Genomic DNA, 23443 nt, shown 5'->3' with positions numbered 1-23443 from the left:
TGGAGTGTCACAGCACAACAGGATAGCAGGTAAGGCATTTGCCTGGCATATGACCAATCTGGATTCAATCCCTGGCACCTGATCCTTGAGTGCAGAGTCAGAGTAAGCCCTGAGCACTGCTGGATGCGACCCAAATAAATAAACAAATAATCCATGGAGGCGGAATAAAAAAGATGCACAATTTCATATTTTAATCATACTTGATAAAAACACAAAAACAGGCTGTGGTATAATTGATATATAAAAGTCATTGTTATTTTTAAAAAGTACTCCATATTATATGGCAATACTATGCACTTTAATAGGGATACTATGTTTGTCATTCATTTTTCTTACTCAAAACTTTGGAAACATTTTCCCATTATGTCCTGCTACTGAATGAAGGATTCTTCACCCTGGAAACTTATTCTCTTCACCAGGGTATGTTTTGGTGATCAGTAAAGTTTCATAGAACATGGTGGACTCTTTCATTCTGAGTTTCATTTCTTTAAGGACAAGTTTAAGGACAACTTTCTTTAAGGACAACTTTCATTCTGAGTTTTACTTCTTTAAGGACAACTTTTCCATGTTAGATCTCCTGATAGTCTTATTTTCTGGTGGGTGACCAATATGCTTACATTAAAATACCTTTGTCCTGAGCCAGAGAGTGTTCTTAAAGGGATTAAGGCACTTGTATGAGACCAATGAAGGTTCAATCCATTGCACAGTATAAGGTTCCCTGAGACTAGAGCAATAGCACAGCAGGGAGGGCATTTGCCTTGCACAAGGCCACTCCGGGTTCAATTTCTGGCATCCCAGGTGGTACCTCAAGCACCATCAGGAGTGAATCCTGAGTGCAATGCCAGGAGTAGACCCTGAGCACTGCCAGGTGTAGCTCTGAAATACAAAAAACAAAGACAAACCAAAGCACAAAAACCAGCCTAAGTTTCCTTGAGCACTGCCATGAGTGATCCCTGAGAACAGAGTCAGGAGTAAGTCCTGAGCACTGCTGGGTGTGGCTGAACTCCCCCACAACTCCTTCCCCCCCAAAACCCCAACAAATAAAATTCCTATGGCTTTGCACAATTATAGTCTCAAGAATGACTTTTAACTTATTTATTGTAGTCATTTCAAGCTCTTGCATGACTCAGAGGCGAAAGCAGCTGCCTCGCAAGTACGAGGTTGTGAGCCGGATCTCTCGTACAGCCACACGCACCAAGCAGGATCTTGGCAGCTCTATTGTTGCGAAGTCCGCACTGCAGAGATTTCTACCCACTCTGCAACAAGGTATGTGCCAGCACTAAAGGAGTGTGACCTTCAGCAAGGATCACCATAAGCATGTATGACCCTGCAGTACTGTATCATTGCAACATTGACAAAGACAAGAGAAGAGGGGAAAGTTTGTTATTATGGTCAAGATATTTCTTCTTTTTTTTTTCCTGCAATCTGCCTTTGAGAAAAAAAAGAAATCTCATTGTTGTTTAATCAGCTGATATATAAGCTCCTGATAGAATTCATGTTTTGTTTCTCTTTGAGAACACAATACACCAATATAAACTTTTGGTTTTTGGGTTAACCATTCTTGTAAATTAATTTCATGTTTCCCCCTCCACCCACTTTGTAGGCTGTAACATATTTGACATTGTTGCCAGGTCGATTAAATTTGCTCAAATTTAATGTGGGCAGCTATGGTCTAACCACTTATTTGTTTTGACTTAGGATTGGAGCATTCTTCTTGACATGCTCTCTATCTTTCATGACAACTTCTGCTGTTTGCCTGTATATTTTCCCGGCTGGTTCCATATTTTCATGGGTGAGGTAAAGGTAAAGGTAAAGGCCCTCCCGTTGATCGTCGATTTGCTCGAGCGGGCCCAGTAACGTCTCCATTGGAGACTTTGTTGTTACTGTGTCTGGCGTATCGAATACATCACAGGGAACTTGCCAGGCTCTCCGAGAGGGGCGGAGGAATCGAACTCGGGTCGGCCATGTTGGCCGCGTGTAAGGCGAACGCCCTACCCGCTGTGCTATCGCTTCATGGGTGAGATTCAAAATATTTATTTATTGTATTATACAGCATATGTATTGTATTAAACAGAGGTGGGCTGAGGTCTGTAGTCAATACCAGAAGTTTCTTTGTGGTCTACAATTAGTGATTCCCAAACTTATTGGCCAGATCGGATAACACTGACCTACCTCCCTTCTTGAAAAAAAATTACTCAGGGGCCAGAAAGATAGCTCAGCAATTAAGGGACTTGCCTTGTAAGCCACCAACCCAGTTTTTATCTCAGGCATTCACTATGGTCCCCTGAGCATCACTAGGAGTGATCCTTGGACACCGAGCCAGGAATAAGCCCTAAACACTGCTGGGTAATAAAATAATATAATAAACAAAAATAGAGCGATAGCACAGTGGTAGGGCGTTTGCCTTGCATGCAGCCAACATGGCTGACCAGAGTTCGATTACTCCGTCCCTCTCGGAGAGCCCGGCAAGCTACCGAGAGTGTCTCGCCTGCACGGCAGAGCCTCGCAAGCTCCCCGTGACGTATTCGATATGCCAGACACAGTAACAACAAAGTCTCCAATGGAGACGTTACTGGGCCCACTCGAGCAAATCGATGAACAATGGGAGGACAGTGACAGTGACACTACAATAAATAAAATCACTCAGCACTCCAGGAAACAAATCTTTTCTTGATCCTCAAGTACCACTAAAGGCAGAGCTGAAGGACACAACTTGGCTCCTTTGGTAAAACTCTCATGTGAGCACTCGACTTCCTAAAGGCCTGGAAAAGGCAGGAGGTGGAGAGCTGGTCCTTACAGATCCATCACTGGTAGGACTGATGTTGACGATGTAATATCAGTACAAAAACGCTTGGAGAGTTCTGTGGAGAATGATACATGGATAAGCCAAGTCCGAGAGACTGATTCTATATCTACTATCTACACAGATTGCACAGTTACCACTTTCCTAGTAAGCAGGAGGTGGCTCTTTCATGGAGGGTCCTTTCATGGAGAGCACCACGCTGAGTGAAATGAGCCAGAAGAAGGACGCATATAGAATGACTGCACTCATTTGTGTGATATTAAAAATATAGTATAAGGTTAATAGCCAAGGACAGTGAAAACAAGGTCAGGAGAAGAGGTCCACAGTTGGAAGCCTGCCTCAAGGGTGATGGTGGAGAGCAGTTAAAATAGAGACCACTCTGGACAAGAACTGAGAGCGGAGAGGAGGTAAAAGGATCTACATGATAACATCTCAGTACTTGTATTGCAAACCATAATGCACAAAAGTACATAGAGAGACAGAGACAGACTCAGAGAGAGAAACAGAGAAAAACAGAGAGTGAAAGAGACAAAAAGTGTCTGCCATTAAAAGCAGACTTCGGGGGAGGATGGTGAGAGGGAAACTGAGGACACTGGTGGGAAATATGCACTGGTCAAGCAACGGATATTGGGACATTGTATAACTGAAACCCAATCATGATCAACTTTGTAGCTGCGTACCTCATGGTGATTCAATGAAAATTTTTTTTTCTAAAGTTTTTTTAAAGACCCAAAATATGTCCTTTAGGTTTTAAGATTTTTTTCCACATTCAGGGGCTGGAGCCATAGCACAGCGAGTACGGCGTTTGCCTTGCACGCAGCCAACCTGGGTTTGATTCCCAGCATCCCATATGGTCCCCTGAGCACCGCCGGGGGTAATTCCTGAGTGCAGAGCCAGGAGTAACCACTGTGCATCGCCGGGTGTGACCCAAAAAAGAAAAAAAAAGATTTTTCCACATTCAGTGTGAAATAGGGCATGTGTGTTTGTCACTGTGATTGTTTCAAGGGATGGAAGCAGTGTAAACCAAAATGGTGAGGTCCTCCTGGGAAGGCACAGGTTTCCCCAAGGGGCAAATCCGAGCAGAGCGAACAGGCCTCCGAGACCCACACCAGGGAAAGCAGCAGAGGGGCTCTGCTCGTGCTCATGGCTGCGGTGCCCCAGCCTTGCTTCTAAGGGTGCCTCTCTCACCACTCACCAGCTCTCTCCTCCCTCTTCCATGTGGCCACACTGCCTCACTCTTCAAGACTCCTCTGTCTGAGCACCTTCCACCCACTGCACTGGTTTTTCTTCCTTCAATCCTTCTGCTCCCAATTTTAAGGGATCCCAGTTCATGCCTTTAAACAGATGCCTGGAAAGGAGGCTTCAGACAGTCAACAAGTGGAATACTTCCATGAGAAAGGGGCGTGGACAACGTAGCACCTGGACACCAGTGACAGTACTTAAAATTCACCAACAAATACACTTGAGAAAATTCAAGTCCAACATTACTTTGTCATTAAGTGATTTAAGTAAAAAAGGATGAGCAATTGACCATGTCCACAGAGCTGCTAAAACATGCTCAGCAAATTTATCTATTCTGTTTGTGGTTCCTCTGAAAATGGAATTAAACTAAAGAATATAGTTGCTTGTAAAAAGGGTTAGTTTTTTAGAGTGCTTTGAATACCCATGACAATGCTAGTTCAGAAAGCATTTGATGTTTCAAAATTACTCTTTTGCTTAGGTTTATAGTTTTATAAATACTTTGAGAATATTTGTAAAAATGTAGGACCCAGGGGCTAGAGTGATAGCACAGTGGGTAGGGCGTTTGCCTTGCACATGGCCAACCTGGGTTTGATTCCCAGCATCCCATATGGTCCCCTAATCACTGCCAGGAGTAATAAGCCAGGAGTAAGCCCTGTGCATTGCCGGATGTGACCCAAAAAGGAAAAAAAAATTAGGACACAGATGCATGAAACCCTGGGTGTGATTCATGGTGCTTAAGTATGAGCCTAGTTCTACTCCTCAATAATAGGGATCTTCTAGATTGGTACTGGCATTCTAGATTGATTAGGAGGATTAAATGCTCAATTATCTGTAAATGACATTGAATGATACCTGGTCAATAGTATGTATTTTATTACTGACATATTCAATTAAGCACAAACACACATAAATATTTAGGACAAGCATATGACAGAATCGTTTAAAAATAAGTTTATTATAATGAGTGAATATAAAATATGACAGATGCTTTAAAACTTTTTTTGAGAAAAAAGTAAAATCCTCCTTTGTTCCCCTTTCCCACAAGACAAAGAGTAAGAACTTGGAAGCATTTTACATAAAACCTAAACATGAAATTTTCACTCATCAGTTGGTCCTAAAAGGCCCTAAACATTATATTCTTAATGATCCAGGAAAATAGAAACTGCAACAAACCACTTGACACTTGCTTTCTACTGTCATAACGCTCCTTCAAAACTGCTGAAAGATAAGAACAGGTAACCAGGGACCATGTTTGACAGTCAAAGTGCATGGGTTTAGAGAACTACAAACATCTAAGAATACTGAAGGTGAAATTAAATACTGGCTTAAAAAATTAATCTAAGGAAATCTATATACATTGTAGCCTTTGGCATCTGGTCTAATATGTTTCTTCTTCAAAGAGATCATTTTGTCCAATCTCTTAACTCAGATTCAGTCCACTTGAACACATGTCTTATCTGAACACAGATTGTCCACAGCCAATTTCACATGAGGTAGTTGGGCTGTTTGCTGACATTCTAGGAACTGTCATGACTCAGGGGCGCTCATACATAGAACATGCTTGAGACTGGCTCAACAACCTTCTAGGAAGCCACAGGACGACTTCGAGGTCACCCTTCTTGTCATTACGGACCCCACATGCACTTATAAATAGACACAAACAGGAGTCTGTGTGGATGAGATCAGCTTTGCAAGGAGTACCAATGATCCTGGAGCAGTTTCTATTTATAAAGTACAGGGAAGAAATACTGACCATACTTCCAAGTACAGGTACTATGTGCAATAGAAGGGATGTGCATAAAACACAAAGAATCTCTTCCTGTGCCTCACATAGATCAGCCAAAAACATCTGTTTGCTTAGAAAGAGGAGTGATTTTTAATAGGGCAACCAAAGACTTATGGAAATGCTTGCACTGCAGGGTTGTAGTGATAAGCGATGCTTTTCTCTTTTAACAAAGGGCGAAACAAAAACAGTAGAGGACAAAGATCTAATACATGCGGCAACTGTCTCTTCAATGATCGCCTAATCGTGCCCTGGATACGGCAGTGCAGTGAGCAATCATGCTAAGGGCCTCTGCACACAGGCCTGCAACAGAACGGGGCGGGAACCGGGACGAGCTACCGAGAAGGGCTGGTGAAGAGCATGTCCACGGGATGGCTGAAAGGATCCCTAACAATCTTGTTAGAGAGAAGCTGTCTTCAAACACCGGTCCACAGCTAGTGGACTTCTTTATGTCATACTATGAACCCCTGAGCGAGCAGCTGCAGATTACAAAGGGACATCCAGAAGCAGAACAAATTTCTAAATAACGCACTTGATGTACACAATGATGTCTCTAAGGCCTGTACCAGATCCCAAAGAACATCTGAGGCCAGGTGCTCTGAGATCAAACATATCAGTTCAGCTAACAGAAATGTATCTTACTTATAAATTCTACATCTAGAAATGCACACACACATAAAGTCGATGGCTCAATTTAAAACACAGAACGAAAATGCTGGAGAGAGAGAGTGCTGGATTAAGGTGCACGTCTTGCTTGTGGCTGACCCCAGTCTAATCCCCAGCACCATAGGGAGGGAGCAACACTGGATGTGGCTCTGGAAGCCCCAAGTACTGCCATGGTGGCCCCATGGCCCCAATGGGTGATTCCAGCCCTGAGCATTCCCAGGTACTTGTGCTGAACTGGGCCTAATTGGTTGAAGATGGCCAGGAGGGGCTCACAGGGCCCCTGGACCAACATTGGGAAGACCTCTCCCCACAAAAAAAGAGCAAAGACATGGATGGTAAGGAAGCTGAGCTGTAAATTATGAGCAAGGTCAGAAACAAATGATTTTAATGCATGATTCAGATATGTACCAGTATATAACCAACTTCTTGCAGAGTGTGGGAGTTTGTAGGAAACCAAATGACACAGATTTCTTCCCGATCATTTCAAAATGCCCACATCATCTTGTATTGCTCATAACCCTGACTCTCTCTGCTGCCTTCAATGACATTTATATGGACATGATTTTCACCACTGGATTACAGATCCTTAGTTAGGTATCTCCTACTTCAGCCGCATTGAAGTAAACAGGAATTTACTTAAAATGTAATAAAGTATACTTTATTTGTTGGTCACTTGATGTTTCTTAATTATGCCTTTTGGATACACACACTTATGCAATGAAGTCAGAGAGAACCACATTATGTTGCGCGTGGTGCTCATGAAGCCAAAGTTTCTTCTCTAAGCCCACCTAGCACGGCAGGTAAGGCCAAATGATGGAACCCAGGTCCCCTCACTGCAGAAATGGACACCTGGGAAGTTTCATGTGCAGAGTAACACACAAGAATGACAAAGTCAATTCCCTTGGGAGATTCCAAGCGACCTGCTTCTAGAACTCTCTGTAGGGCTGGAGTGATAGTAGGGCAGGTAGGGCGCTTGCCTTGCATGCAGCCTGACTCTGGCTCCATTCCCAGCACCCCATCTGGTCCCCAGAGCGCCACCAGGAGTAATTCCTGAGTTCAGAGCCAGGAGTAACCCCTGAGCATCACCAAGATGAAACTAGAAACTGAAAATAAAATAAAACAAAAAGGAACTCTGTGCGAAGCTGGATCAAAAGCTGATGAACAAATCCCTGCCTCATGGTCACCAGTGGGTTTTGTCTCCAAGGGGTGAAAGGCATCACCCCACTTACTATTTTATCACCAGGATCAGTGATAGTGACTACGTATTAGTTTGTACTAATACCTAGAAGAAAGGCTGCTTCCTTTTTCTTCTAGCTTTTCTCGGAAGAATTCTCTAGACAAGGAGGGGCCCTAGAAGCACTTTGAAAGAAGGTGCCCTATTCTCTCAGCAGGTTCATTTAGTGTCCACTTCTGCTTATCAAAGGTGCAGAGAAAGCTCAGATATTCCAAGAATTCTAGGAGGGTTATGGAGAGAGCTTTACAGTAACTTTAAATTAGCACAAATCACAACTTTAAGACAGGAGCAACTATGGTAGATCCGGCTGAGAAGTCCTGACTATGTCATGCGCATCAGGGCAAACTGACTTTATTGTTTCCTGTTCATTTCCATTATGATTTCATTTTTATTGAGGGACCTTAAGAACTCTACATATCCTAGACTTGGGGAACGGGAGGGGGGGCTATCAAAAACCATGACCCCTTTCTTCTGGGAAAGGGGTGAGTAGAAAATATCTGTCCAAAGTACTCAGATGACTTGGGTTTCCAGTGATATTCCCATACAGTGAATGCTTCTGCCCTGGGAAACCCAGTCACCACACCTGGCCCCCCACCTAACCCCTCAAGTGGCTTCTGTGTATGGATTTGGAGTCTTGGAAACCTGAGGGTGTGCCCACACCAGAGGGGACAGACAGGGGCCATCAGGAGTGGCTGCGAGGGCTCAGGCTTCACAACATACATTCCTGCTCGCAACCCTTTCCCACTGGTGTAAGACCAAACAGCATTAGTTCCAGCTGGCGGCTTTTTCTTTTTCCCTTGTAGGAGGTTACGTCAAGGGCAGGAACTGAAGTGATTCCTGTCCCTCCGTAATGTCACACACACACAGAGGCAGGACCACACCAGGCCGCCCCGGGAATGGGGGGACACACACACCAGGGCAGCTGCTCTTTACAGAAATGATATCCTTTCAGCATCTGTTCTAGGCCCAGCCTGCAGGCGTCTGGTCCTTAAGTACCCAGAAGGCCTTAAGTGAACAGGTACAGGTTTCACGAATATGAATGAAATAAATACCTATTTGATTAAAGACAGCAGAATCAATATTCTTCCAGCTTTAACCGCTCAGCCCCAGGAGAGGGGTTTACCCTGCCCCAGGCAGTCAGAATCACAGCATTACCTGGGTGCCACCAAAACCCTGACCTTCTGCCCTGGGACTTCCCTTCTGGCTACTAGAAGAAAGTGGCCTCCAGTGGTGGTGGTGGTGGTGGTGGTGGTGAGGGGTTGTGGTACTTGTGGCTTTCAGGACATTGACCCAAGGCACTGCTTGGGAATGATTTAAAGCTTGTTTGACATGATCCTGAGGTTTTTGCAATTAACCTGGAGCTGCATTCAGCTTCCTCTGAACCACTGGTGACTAAGCCGAGTTTGCCCAGAGACCTCTTAGGAACCCCAACGCCAGATCCTGCCGACTGTCTGCTGATGCTGGTTCAACCAAGGAAGCCATGGGTCAAGGTGCTCGGCATCTCACTCTCCCATTAACTAGGTTATCTAAGTCATAGCCTCTTCCTCCTTGGGCGAAAAAAAAAAAAAAAGGACCTGAGACTAGGAATCTTGGAAACTCTTGTTCAATCTAGTGCTCCTTTCAATCCTGTCTGCATAAGATTCGCTTGGGATCTCTGCATAGATAGAGGAATGCAGGATTTCATCCCCTGCTTCTAGTTCTTCAGTGAGAGTGAGGCCTGGGAATTTGCTTTTCAGAACAAGCATCCCATGTGACTTATAGGCCCAGGTAATTCAGATCACACTTAGAAATGACCTGATTCTTCTGTTTGGGGGCTGTGCGAATGAGGAACTTTCTCAACCTCTAAACCAGTGTTTCTAAACCAGGAATCGGATGGGCCCTGCAGGCCCCCCAAGATATTCCAAGGGAGGGGGAGCACAGGTGAAAACTGCTAAAACTGGGGGAGGCAGGGGCTAGGGAGGTACACAGTAAGGACATAAGGCAGGAAGCACATCATGTTTGGGAAGAGATTGAGGCACACTGCACTAAACCTCACTTTTGATCCCGGGGAAAACGTCCTGAATGTCGTGGACCTGCTATGATATCCAAGTGAGTTCATACGTGGACGCATGGAGAGGGGCATCCCAGATCTGTCTCACCTCTCCCACATTGCCCTCTAAGTTGGTGTCAGGGCATCTCTGCAGAGTCACATTCTCCCCACAGGTAAACAGGAAGGACATCTTTTATTTATGTGTCTCTGCTGCCCACATCATGTGTGAAGATCACCCCAGTACCCCAACAACTGGACTGCCTGAGCTCTTCTTGCCCACAGGCCATAGACATGGGAATTCATGAAAGAATGTTTGAGAATAACCAACTCTACATTTCAAAAGTTCGATGAAGGGGTGTAATACCCTCGAAGTTTTGAGTCGATTCTAAGTTGGCTAAGTAATGGAAGCAAAATTTGCTTATTTGCAGCTTGGGTTTGAGTGATCTGCTAAAATTAAAAGCTAATACACCAAAACAAACACCAACAAATTCATTTGTCTAGTTGCTCTCAGAACTTGCTATTCCAGTCTACAGATAGCTACGATTTGGTTTCCAGGAGGCCCTTTCAACTGAAATTTATAGCACCTTGATTTTTAAACACACGAAACACATATGCATTAAAAAATTAAATATAAAAGCAGTAGGTTTGCCTCCTCTTTATCCCCTCTCGAACCTGGAGAGGGCTGCTGCTGGAAATTAAGTAGGGCAACTCAACACTCAAGGGCAAACTGGATTCCCTGAAGTTGGAAGGCGGTACCGGCTGCAGATGTCACACCACCTCGTCCGACTCGAGTCCGTGGACCTCATACAAAGTGTCCAGGATTGCCAGCTGCTTTTCCATGGCGGGGAGATAGAGGCTGAGGTCCTTCTGCATCCCAGCACTGAAAGCTTCCTTCTGGTGGTCCCCTTCCTTTATGGTCAGTGCAGCGACAAAATCTTCATAGGATGGAGCCGCCCTCAGAGCTAACTGCAAGAAGAATTGTCAGGGAGAATGTGTGTCACACTCCATTCCTGCCCATTTGTGCACGGGTCCGTGCACACACACACACACACAAACACAAACACGCACACACATGTATGCACATGCGTGTGCACACACATGCACACACATACACACGCACACATACAAACATATATACACAAATGCACACACACACACAGAGAATTGAGGACAGTGAGAGGGAGAAGCAGAAACACATCTTCTCCGATAGATTCTTAAATTATGCTCCAAGCACCAAATCATTTCAAAGCTACAAGTGGCATGTACATACATGGGCCAAGAGAGTCTGAGAAAATTTTCTTTTTATTCATGCTGACCCATAAAATAAGTGTTGATTTCATGTAAGTCTTTGTAGAAACATTTTGTACAAAGTGAAAATTGATGACTAAGGGTCAAAGAGATAGAACAGTGGGTAGGGCACTTAATTTGCATGCAGTCTACCAGATTTGATTCTGGACAACATAAATGGTCCCCCGAACCCACCAGGAGTGATCCCTGAGCACAGAGGCAGTAATAAGCCTGAGCTTATTTCACAGTGCGAGTGTGTCCTAAAATCCCAAATAACCAAAACAAAGAAACAAAGAAGCAAAAATAATGATTAAAGTTAAGAAAGGAACAAAGAACAGTAAACATTTCCATAACTACCAATGTCCTGGGAGAAATGGCCACAGGAGTTGAACTGGCAGCCACATGAGTGCGGGAAGGGGGGCCAGGGCCAGGGACTGCTTTTTGTAGTAGGCTGTTTGCCTTGCACATGGCCGGGTCGGCTGAGCCGGGTTCGATTCCTCCACCCCTCTCGGAGAGCCCGGCAAGCTATTGAGAGTATCTCACCCACACAGAAAAGCCTGGCAAGCTACCTGTGATGTATTTGATATGCCAAACACAGTAACAAGTGTCACAATGGAGACGTTACTAGGCCCGCATGAGCAAATCGATGAACAACAGGAGGACAGTGCTACAGTGCTACTCCTTCTGATTAGAACAAACAAGCCCAAACAAACCGTCTGCACATATGTCTAAGTGACAGGGCAGAGATTCCCTTTCCCCTGCTGGGGATCCCCAGAGGGGCTCTCAGGATGGCCCCCCAGCATACCAGTGGCACCAGGATTTGATCTCAAGATCTCAGGCTGTGGTGAAAGATGCCATGGGTTCTCTAAAATAGATCTTTCTTAAGTTTCTTCCGGATTATGTATTGACTTCTCAAAGATTCACAGAAGGTGCTGGTACAACTGAACCACGGGAAGAGAAGCTGTTTTAAGGAACCCACAGAAGAGAAAAACATCAAGGCCACAGGACAGACACCAGTGACCACGCTGGCAGCAGGGCCCAGACTGCCTCGGTTCAGCAGAATGTGACTGAAAATGAAAATTTACTACTTGACGGTGAGTGAGTTAAATTCCGTGGGTGTAAAAGATGCTCCCCTGAGCAACTGAGATGGGTTAAACCAATCTGCCTCTGGTAATTAGCATTTCAGGGAGCTTTACAAGCTTGCCATCGTCGGAGAACATGGAGAATCAGAGCAGAGAATCTGAAAGGATTGATACATTCCTCTGTTTATTAAGACTGTTGTCAAACGCACATTATCTATTCTTAAAAGCAGGCAATTTTAAAAATGACTGGCAATTATACGAAGAGCCTGCAAGACTGTTCTTATCCTCTAACCTAAGGTATATTATGTCATCTCTTATGTCTGTGGTCTTCGCCTCATAAGTAGGGATCATCAGAGACCCAACATGAGAGTCACGAGACAAATAACTCCATGTATGGGCGGCACGTAATAGCTTCTAGTGTAGAGCAAATGATCAAGATACCAAGATGTGCTTGGAGTTCTTGAGACATAACAATTTTACTTCTAGAAACCATTTTCAGGAAATAAGCTTTAGGGGAAAAGACATGAATGTATGCTGTTTTCTAATAAATTTAGAAGCAGCTAAGATTCCCAGCATAGAAAACTAGGCAAATAAAGTATAGTACTTCTATACAGGAAAATATTATGTATTCACAAAGATTTTTGAAGATTCTTAAGATACTTAAAATGATAGCTGTCATTAAGTGGAGGTAATATACAAAAATATAAGTGCCAAAAACCATATGCATAAAGTATATAAAGATAATTATATGAATATAATATACACATGTAAGATATAAAAATATAAACATCTATTACTTTATATTTAGATAAAGATAATATCAGACTATTCAAAAAATTAAGAAGGCAAAACTTTAAAAATGTTTAAAATGGTTACAGAGTGGCAAAAATATGGATTATTTCAATATTTTCCTTCCCGTTGTTCTATGTGTTCTAAAAAAATTTATAGGACTAAATATACTGTATATTGGGGTAATGCTGTAATTTATGAAGTCCGTTTAGAGACTCATGCTTAAGATACTTAAGCATGCTTAATTATAGTGTTGTTCTTTTTTTGGGGGGGGTTGGGTGGATTTTGTGCCACACCTGGTAGTGCTCAGATGTAAAATCTTAGCATGCCGAAGGTTGTTGTTCGTGGGCTCTCTGGAGGGCTCTGTCTCACAGCCTGTGTTTGGTGCTCTTGAGCCCTGTGCGTGGCCTGGATCAGGACGGCTGTTCTCTCTCTCTCAAGCTTGAGTCCCTCTCACTCTGACTCTGATCGGATCGCTCTCTGGCCCAAGCCTACAGTCTTAGTTTATATAGCAATCACGTAAGGTGGTGACACAAAGGTGGGTTGAACATTAACAAATCAACAAAGAGAGGTAAGACCACTCCTCCAGGAGATTAACTCAAGGATAAAATCTCATCTAAAGAGATTACTCCAGATTACTAGGAGATCCGCTCAAGGGTGGGATCCCAATAAGGGTGTGTTCTTCCCTCAGCTAGTAATCTACTTAAATAGTTGTAGTAAATCTACTTCTAATATTTCTAGCAAAGTCATTCTGTATGAGCACAGTAAGAGACATAAACTTACAGTTAGGTTCTTCCTGAGGACATCTCACTATATATTCTGCAGTCTTCAGGCCAGGTTAGTCTTCCTAGCCCCAGCAGGGTCCTAGTCTCGTCATTACTTACTTTTGGATCATGACAGTATTTGTCCATGATCATGCCCTCAACTTACAGCTGAGTATCGTGGCGCTTTGGCCTGGCCCATTTCGATGCCAGGGTAGCTCACAGCTTGCCCTGAGTCCATTCAGTCCCTCCTCGGGACTCTTGCTTTTGAGGTGCTAGGAACTGGGTCAAGAAAGTAGATGCCCAGGAGAAAATATTATTTGGAGTCAATCAACTCCCAAGTTACAAAGCATAATATTAACTGTCTTCCTGTGTCCATACAGAAAGGACACTGCTTTAAGGTAAACTATTCAAAAGACACAGGAGAGGAGAAAGGCAATATTAACCTATTATACAAGTTCAGTGCCCTGGGATGGGTGTGACCCAATAAACATAAGCTACCTGAGGAAGGACGAAACAGTGTTATTCTATACTCAGGGCTTCCTCCGGGCTCTGTGCTCAGGGATCACTTGTGGCAGTGCTGGAGGGAAAAACCGTATGTCGTGCCAGGGATCAAACCAGGGTCAGCTATGTGCAACGCAAGAGCCTTAACCCTTGCACTATAGCTCTGGCCTGACTGGTAACAACTTTTGGGTGTCTGATATTTCAAGATTAAACTCCGTTGTCACTTGTCACTTGTCATCCTGTTGTTCATCGATTTGTTCGAGCAGGCGCCAGTAATGTCTCCATTCAGCCCTGTCGCGTGATAGTGTAGCCCAATGGTGTATTGGGGCTGCTCTTTCAGGGTCAGGGGAATGAGATTTGTTATTGTTACTGTTTTTGACATCTCGAATATGCCACGGGTAGCTTGCTAGGCTCTGCCGTGTGGGCGGGATACTCTCTCCAAGAGGGAGAATCTCCTAAACTCAGTTACTTAGACTAAAAATACCAGACCCATACTTATGTTTGTCTTATCACCAAAGGAACTCAGATGTCTGCCACCTGCAAGTAATCCGGGGATTTACTGCGGAAGGAGACTTTGGGAGGCAGCGGCATCCCTGCCAATGCACTCCCTGGTTCTCAAGGATTCTATCTTCATGGTGGAGAGCTGCTGTGGGGGAGGGATGCACTGCCTTGGAGATGGCTGGTCTGGGTTGAACCTGGGACTTGCCTGACTTTGGGGGTGAACTTAACAAGGTAAGGTACAAGACTATGTCTGGTGGTGAACAGGGATGAACAGCCACGAGACAGTCTGCGCTGTGCTTATTTGACATGCACCCAAAGTGAAGAGTGAGGCTGGCTCCTAACCAAGGGAGCACCAGGATACGGAGCTAGTTACCATCATGATCCGAAAAAAAAAAAAAAGACTTAATTTTCACTAAGATCTGATTTCTTCCATTAGAAATCCTTCCTCCTTTCTTTACCTGCCTGATGCATCAGGGTCTCCCAGTGCAGAGTGAACCCAGGCAGATGCTGTCTCCCATTCTTTAATTTCCTACCCCCCAAGAACACGCACGCTTTAGGACATTTTGGTTACATGGAAGATTGATTTTTCCGGACGGTTCAGCCTCGGGCCGACTTCTCCCCAGCTGGGAAACACACAGGCTACTGGCACTGATGCAAACGGGCTCTCACTGCCCTGAGTATACGATGCAGGTGAGCAGGGGTCTGACCCGCTCTAACTCCCACTTAATTGTTCTTCCTATTCAACATGCAGGGAAAAGAGTTGGCAAGTAACTAAAACCAAAACAGCTACACAATGACGACAACCAGACAGGGAGAGATACCTAACCCTGGCCTTTGGGACAATTCCAATCCAGTTAATAACCAAAAACACATTGATTATTATTATTATGATGGGGGCGAGGGAGGTGGGGAACCACAGATAAAATCACAGCACTGTACACAAGAGGCAGCAGGGGGCGCTGTGAGCTTAAAGGCAACCTGGGCGTTCCCTTCAGGGTGTCTATCTGGAAGCGCCCCTTCTTCCTCTGCAGAGATACACTCCCTTTATTTTGTTCTTATCAGAAAGGGAATCTTTCCGAGACAAAGGTCTAGTGGAGACAAGGTCACTGAAACTCCACGGGGGGGGGGGGGGGAGAGGCATAATCTTTAACAATCTATGTTCTTTTTCATTCCCTACGTTTCCACCGAGACTACATGAAATCAACAATATTTTGTGCTTATTTTAAAAAACTGGGCCAACAAAAGCACCACACACACACACACACACACACACACACACACACACACAAAGAAAAACACTGCTGTGTCCATTAGCTACGTGGGAGACAGAAGGATTACTTACCGCAAAGACCCCTCGGACCACCCAGCCATGATGCTGCCGTAAAGTCTTCCCATAAGCGTTATCTTGAAAAGAAGAAAGATTCCATTAGGAACAAGTAGACTGGAACTGGAAGGGAAATTTATCCTTCCTAACATATTCAGGGCATGATCTACTGGTATTAGCAAACAATGCGAAAGGGTCGATTGCAAGGTAGTGATCTCCAAAAGGCTTGGGTAGCAAAGAATTTTACGCAGTTAAAAAAAAAAAAGAAAAAGAAAAACAATTATTCCCATATTTACCTTGTGTCAATATATCTGAACTTCAGCTTATCACAATGGGGAAAATTCAATACACAAATAGAAATTAAGTAGGAGAAAAGGATATTGAAAACTAAAGACTAAATGCAACTAGAAATGCACTACAAACACATAAAAATGTGATTTGAAATGTTTTTAAAATGTGTGACCTTTAGCTAGGCCCTTAGTTGCTCTTTTAAATCATCTGCTTTCTCCATTGTTCCTTTTTTGTAGTAGTGATGGCGGTTCTAAATGTCTCTATGACTGAATCACAGTATTCTGCAGCATTAAAGCAACGAACTATTAAAAATATGGGCCAGTGAAATAGCTCAGTGGGCTGAAGGGCATGCTTTGCATGCAGAAGGCCTGTGTTCAATCTCTGACATGACTCAGACCCTGCTAGGACAGATCCCCAAGCACTGGTGAGTGTGACCCAAAAACCTCAATCAAGCAACCAACACCAGCAAGAAAGGCAACAATGACTTGAGATTATTAAGCTGGTTGCAAAGTAATTGTTCAGGCCTATTGATAAAAAATTATTTATATCCTAAACTTAAAGATCAATTATTGGTACTGGAGAGATAGTTCAGTGGGTAGGGCACTTGCCTTGCACTCAGCCAACCCATGTTCGATCCCTGGCATCCCATATGATCCCCTAAGCCCCACCAGGAATAATTCCTGAGTGTAGAGCCAGGAATTACCCCTGAGCACCACCAGGAGTTGAGCTGAGCCCAAAAACCAAAATAAATAAAGATAATCTATTACTTTTGCCTCAATATGTTTTAAAGTGAAAATTTAAAAAACTGGTATATAATGATATTAATTACCAAAAAAAATTTCAAGAAGATCGTGTTTTATGCAAGGATGTGTTCCTAAAGGCTTTGAATAATTTAATAGTAGCAAAAAAAAAATTAAAAATTTTTTCCATAAGAATAAATTCACTGGGGCTGGAAAGATAGTACAGCGGGTAGGGCATTTGCCTTGCATGCGGCTGACCCGGGTTCGATTCCCAGCATCCCATACGGTGCTCTGAGCATTGCCAGGCGTAACTCCTGAGTACAGAGCCAGGAGTAACCCCTGTACATCCCCAGGTGTGACCCAAAAGATAAATAAATAAATAAATAAATAAATAAAGGGGCTGGAGTGATAGCACAGCGGGTAGGGCGTTTGCCTTGCACAGCGGCCCGACCTGGGTTCGATTCCCAGCATCCCATATGGTCCCCCGAGCACGGCCAGGAGTAATTCCCGAACCAGGAGTAACCCCTGTGCATCGCTGGGTGTGACCCAAAAAGCAAAAAACAAACCAAAACAAAAACAAAGAATAAATTCATTCTTAGGAGGCACACATCTACATCATCATAGATCATTTTAACTTCAATGCTGCACTTTATTTTTCAATTACCATCTCCACTAGTGCTCGCTCCTCAATTAGCAGTGTACTGTACTGGAGAGGTAGTACAGCAGGAAGGCACTTGACCTGCATGTAACTGACCTATTTTTGACCACCAGCATCATATACGGTCCCGTAAGCATCACTACAAGTTATCCCTGAGTGCAGAGACAGGAGGAATCCCTGAGAACTACCAACTATGGCCCCTTCTCCCACAAACAAACAAATAAGCAGCAGAGCCTGTGTGCAGGGTGACTCTTTGACCTTCATACTTTACCATATCTAGATCATTTTCCAAATGCATGTGCTAGCTTGAGCAGAAACACAAGAACTACCATCACTTAATAAATACTCAGTGACACTGTAAGATACGAAAATCTTCTTAATCATAACAAGATGCTAAAATAACTGAAAATATTACTGAAATCACAAACACAGTTCCTATGTAGTGAAAAGTAACATGGTCACAGGATACTGCCAAAGGACATCAGGCATCTATCTGCAGTTACTGGACCAAATGCCTCTACCGTGGGGTGGGGCTGGTTGCTTTAACACAGTTTATGATTTAACTCAAGTCCTATAACTCTGAAATCAAAAAACTTAAAAAAATTGCTTCTGCTAGTTTTAGTTACATCCTATTTTCAATTTTACATCAAGTTTACATAAAATACAACAATATTTTATATGAAAAAAGATATTTAAAATGTAATAGCACGTTTCCCTGGCTATCTAATGCTTAGAGACTTTAGATTGAAATTCCAGCATCCAGTTTGATAGTCAAAGCGGATTAACAGGCAGAATAAGCAGGCAGAAAATACTGGACACAGCCTTTTCAAGTCTGCAAGACAGCCAATTTCCCACCCATCACAGGAGTTATGTGGGCTGGCAAATAGGGTAACAAGTCCATGATCACAGAGAAGAGACAGTGGGAATACAGACTTTCTTATAATCCAGGCAAGGAATTAACTGACATTATCAATAGCAAAGGAATGTCAATGCCTAATGTATTGGCAGACAGATGCAATGAAACAGCAACTCTCTTCAGCAGGAATTCAGTGAGGGTGCCACACTTTCCAACTGTGACAGGCAGCAGAGACCCCTGGGCAAAGAGACTCATTCCCCAGCCTCCAGAAATCCACTGGTTTATAAGAGAGTCAGTATTTAAATAAATCATTATTATTATGAAATGCCCTAATTGCTCCAGGAGAAGCCTGTATTCAATACTACAAGGACAGAAAGAAGAACAGGATACAGTCATTGGGGGCGGGGGTGGGGGGGCTGGGGAGTGAGAGGAGTTTTAAATGCCGGCTTAGATAGAGAAGGGGGTGGTAGTGAGTGAAGGGGGAAGGAGCAGGCTGGAGCTGTGACAGAGGCTGGCATGCTGGGCCCTGGGGGGGGGCAGCTCACTGGTGCTGGCCTCAAACTGTGAGGACCTTTGTATTCCGTGTCAAGAATTCAGAACTTTGCTTAAGGAAGAGCAGCATTCAAAAAAAAAAAAAGTAACAATTACCGTGTGTTTTTTTTACCCCACAAAAGAAATGTTCATTGTATTTTATAGCCCTTACCATGCAGTAAACATTTTTTTCCCAAAGCATACTTCAGGAGTGAAAGACTTTTGTTCCTTGACATTCAAATGCAGTAAGTTTCACAACTCTTTTTTTTTTTTTTGCAGTAAATACTAATTTTTATTCTGATTAGTTTAATGGGTTTTTTAAATTTTTTTTATTAAAGTACTGTGATCTACAAAGTTATATACAAAGTTATATACAAAGATCTATAAAGTTAGTTGAGTTTTAGACATAAAATACAAATCATATTTGTACAAAGTAATATGTGATCACTTCCAAAATGGGGGTATGGTGCCACCAGCAGGACAACCTGTACCTGTGGGGTGAGTGCATCAGCCGCCTGATGGTGCCTTCAGGCTTCCTGATACCCCCAAATTGCTGCTGTGCTTTTGGCAAGACCCAACAAACTGGGGCCAGGTTTATCAAGAATTTAAATAGCCAAAAGTTAGGCATGTAGGAGCCACACCCACAAACCACTTCCAGCTCAGCTATATAAGCTCATTTATTTGCCTTGCTTCAGAGATGCATAAACAAATCTCAAAAGAGATCAAAATTGCAGTTAATCTCAGGCCTGTGCATGGCTGAACAGACCAGGGTAAATCGGAATGGGGGTGGTTAGGCTGGTGCCCGCCCACGCAGAGCCCCTGGCAGCCACTTGCTTCCACAACCCAGAATTCTGCCATATCCCCGGCCTGACCACGCCATCTCAGAATGGACCTCACCAAGATAGAATCTGATGAAAATTTGGGTATGTGGGTTTTGTGACTGAAATCTCCAGGCTTTATCAGAGTTGGGGTGGCTACCTCCTCCCACTTCCCAATACTCCTGGAAGCACTGGCAGTCACCCCCACAAACTAACTCTGGTGCCACCATGTAAGTAAGGTCTACTACTGGCCTTGCTTCAGAGACCCATAAATAAATCTCAAAAGAGATCAAAAGTGACAGCTAATCTCATACCCGTGCATGGCTGAACAGACAGGAGTAAATCGGAGGGCGGTGGGTTGGCCTGGGGCTGCCCAAGCAGAGCCCCTGGCAGCCTCTTGCTTCCACAGTCCAAAATGGCCTCCATACCCACAGCTTGACTCCACTGTCTCAGGATGGACCTCACCACGGTAGCACTGTAGCACTGACCTCCCATTGTTCATAGATTTGCTTGAGCAGGCACCAGTAATGTCTTCATTGTGAGACTTCTTGTTACTGTGTTTGGCATATCGAATACGTCACGGGGAGCTTGCCAGGCTTTGCCATGCAGGTGACGTACTCTCGGTAGCTTGCCAGGCTCTCCAAGAGGGGCAGAGGAATTGAACCTGGGCCGACCTGGTTGGCCCACATGCAAGGCAAATGCCCTACCTGCTGTGCTATCGCTCTAGCCCAAGTTAGAATCTGCTGAAAATTCGAGTATGTAGGTTTTATGACTGAAATCTCCAGGCTTTCTCAAGGTCGGGGTGGGCTACTTTCCCCGACCTCTCTGTCCTACTAGAAGTCTCAGTGTCACTTCCATACCCCAAAGCGGCCACCCAATTGAAAAGCTACTCCAGCCTTACGGTTCTGATAAAAACACTGAGTACCCTGAACAAACATCATGACCTCTTAGCACCTGTGTTGCAAACCATAATGCACAAAAGGAAAAGGAGAGAGAAAGAAGGAAAGTGCTTACTATAGAGGAAGACTGGGGGTGAGGGCAGGGGTTGGAGAGGGGATGGTGGTAGGAAACAGGGGACACTGGTGTTGGGAAATGTACACTGGTGGAGGCATGGGTGCTGGATCATTGTATGACTGAAACCCAATTATGAACAGCTTTGTAATGGCCTATCTAATAATATTTATTTTTTAAAAATTTTTTTTTAAGTATTGTGGAGTTCATGCCCATTTCAATCAGCTTAATCAATGGCTGAATAAACAGCAGTAGTCTTATATTAAGTATATATATATATATATATATATATATATATATATATATATGATATAAGACTGGGGAGAAAAAAATGGGGGAAGGAATTGAAAAAGCCTATAGCCAATCACATCTTCCAGAGATCGTCATCACGGGCATTCTGCTGGTGTACTCTCTTGGCCTTTTTTCTTATAGAGAGGATTATTTTCTCCTAATAACAAAGTCCTGGCCATTATGATCTAGAACTGTGGTAGTGAAGAATATGAGATTCACACTTGCTTACAACAGCAGTAAATGTGGCTATCTTGGACTCTGAGCCCGGGTTCCAATGATCCACTGGCTTAACAAACCATGTCTTTGCAGAGGCTCTGGATTCAGTGCCATGACCCACATCCCCTGCCCGTCCACATCCCCCCACAAGACTGTATGCCTTTCCCACATTTTACCCTTGTACTTAACCATCAAAAAGGGTCAGAGGTACTTCTGGATGCCACTTTCTCTAGGAGACAAAGAAGCAAGGAGACAAATATGTTGTGAGCTGGGCCAGTGCAGCCCGCCAGGTGTAAGGAAGGAAAGGAGCATCTGAATGGCAGCTCTAGGTGTGCCGTCTGGCCTCCTGTCTGGCCACCTGGATGAAGCTGATACTTTCTTGTTCACTCAAGGTGACAGTCCCCACAGGCAAAGTGTGGGCCAGCGAGACTTTCAGCAAAGATGAAGTCAGGGAATTTGGGCTGGTTCCTGACTCAAACTCAAAGGCCTGTGCTGCTACTTAAAATCAACAATGGAAATAAAACTCATCCAAAAAAACAAACAAACAAACAAAAGAAACACTTGCCAAAAATTCTTAGCTAAGTTCACAGGGCTGCAAATATCCATGCATGGGAAGCTGCATTAAAATAAGATGGAGTATAAGCCTGACCTATTTTGGATACCTAGGGAAGATAAGATAATGAAATACATTAATCTTCACTGTAATACCCATTCATTTTTCATAATGCATGTTCTATAATCTGGGAGTATTTTTGGCCTCTGAAAGACACAAATTATACCCTTCCCCAAGCTCTTTGAGATGTGTCAGTTTGTCAGAGATTGAATCGAAATTTCTATGCAGAAAGCTTTAATAATTCACCATCTTCCCTTTCTAAGGAAGGAACTCTCTCCATTGTTGGAGACATTCTTCCTATTCCAATGAAGGGTTAGGAGGTTCTGAGACAGTGACTGACCCAAAGTCACAAAGCTTAAAGCAGTGACAGCTTGAGGCATTCTTGTCACATTAAAACATTATGAAAATAAAAATAAAGACTAACATTTATTCTTGATGAAGCAAAATAATCAAAATAAAAATTGTGCCTTTTCCATTTAGTTGAGCATAGTTGTAAATTTATTAATGATAACAACTTGTAAAGTTACTGTGGGTTGTAGTAAGGCTATCAGATGAAATCTAAGTTTGTTGGGGTTGGGGGGTGTGTGTGTGTGTGTGTGTGTGTGTGTAACAATGGGTGGTGCTTACAGTTTACTTCAGGAAACCACCCACAGTGCCAGGGATCAGACCTGGGTCAGTCACATGCAAGGCAAGTGCCTGCAATCCCTGCATTATCTCTAGACTTTTTAATTTCTAAGTTTTAAGACAGTGCTTGAGAAGTTGATAAGCAAAGTCAGGAAAAGTGGAATAAATTCTTCGCTAATCTCAGGAAATGACAAAGCCAGCTCTGGAAATGAGCTAAACGAAGCAAGATTCAGGAGCCCGGAGGGAGAGGAGAGGAGGGGTTAAGTGCGGCAGGCGGTGTGGAAAGTGGGCAAGGGAAGTCCACCTCCCCGGTGGGCAATGATGATGAGAGAGGAAAGTCCGTAACTGGGTGACAATGGTAAGAACCTTTGCCCTGCAACGTGGCCAAATGCTAAAATGTGCTTGTAAGAGAAGTGAGATGGGGGAATGGGGGGATGTGGAAGGAGCCTGGCGTCATTCGTGGTGGGATACAGACAATGGGGGTGGGACTGGAGGTAGATTACAGCTGGAATTCTACTGCTGACAGCTTTGTAAGTCGGGGGCATAATAAAGAAGAATCCTTGCCCTGTTAGAAATCAAGACTTGTGGGGCTGGATCTATAGTACAATAGGTAGGGCATTGGCCTAGCACGCAGCCGACCCGGGCTCGATCCCCAGCATCCCATATGGTCCCCTGAACAGTGCTGGGGGTAATTCCTGAGTGCAGAGTTAGGAGTAACCCCTGTGCATCGCTAGGTGTGACCCCCCCCCCCAAAAAAAAAAGCAAAATAAAGCAATCAAGACTTGGGGT

The 23443-nt window shown here is 43.9% G+C and overlaps 1 protein-coding gene across 2 annotated transcripts in view; it reads right to left on the bottom strand.

The window, feature by feature from the left end:
- Positions 1-9965: 9965 nt before the first annotated feature.
- PLEKHA8 (pleckstrin homology domain containing A8) overlaps positions 9966-23443 on the bottom strand; it is a 69790-nt gene continuing 56312 nt past the window's right edge. The window contains exons 13-14 of one of the 2 annotated variants that reach the window (XM_056118098.1): positions 16024-16085; positions 9966-10723 (exon numbers count right to left, since the gene is read on the bottom strand). In XM_056118098.1, coding sequence (XP_055974073.1) covers positions 10526-10723; positions 16024-16085 — 260 coding nt within the window. In that variant the 3' untranslated portion in view covers positions 9966-10525. The remainder of the gene's footprint in view (positions 10724-16023; positions 16086-23443) is intronic. The other variant, XM_056118099.1, reaches the window with a different exon arrangement.

The sequence above is a fragment of the Sorex fumeus genome, unplaced genomic scaffold (genome assembly GCF_029834395.1).
Source record: "Sorex fumeus unplaced genomic scaffold, SorFum_2.1 ptg000037l, whole genome shotgun sequence".
In the NCBI taxonomy this organism is placed as follows: Eukaryota; Metazoa; Chordata; class Mammalia; order Eulipotyphla; family Soricidae; genus Sorex; species Sorex fumeus.
This window is presented reverse-complemented; position numbering and strand designations above follow the sequence as displayed.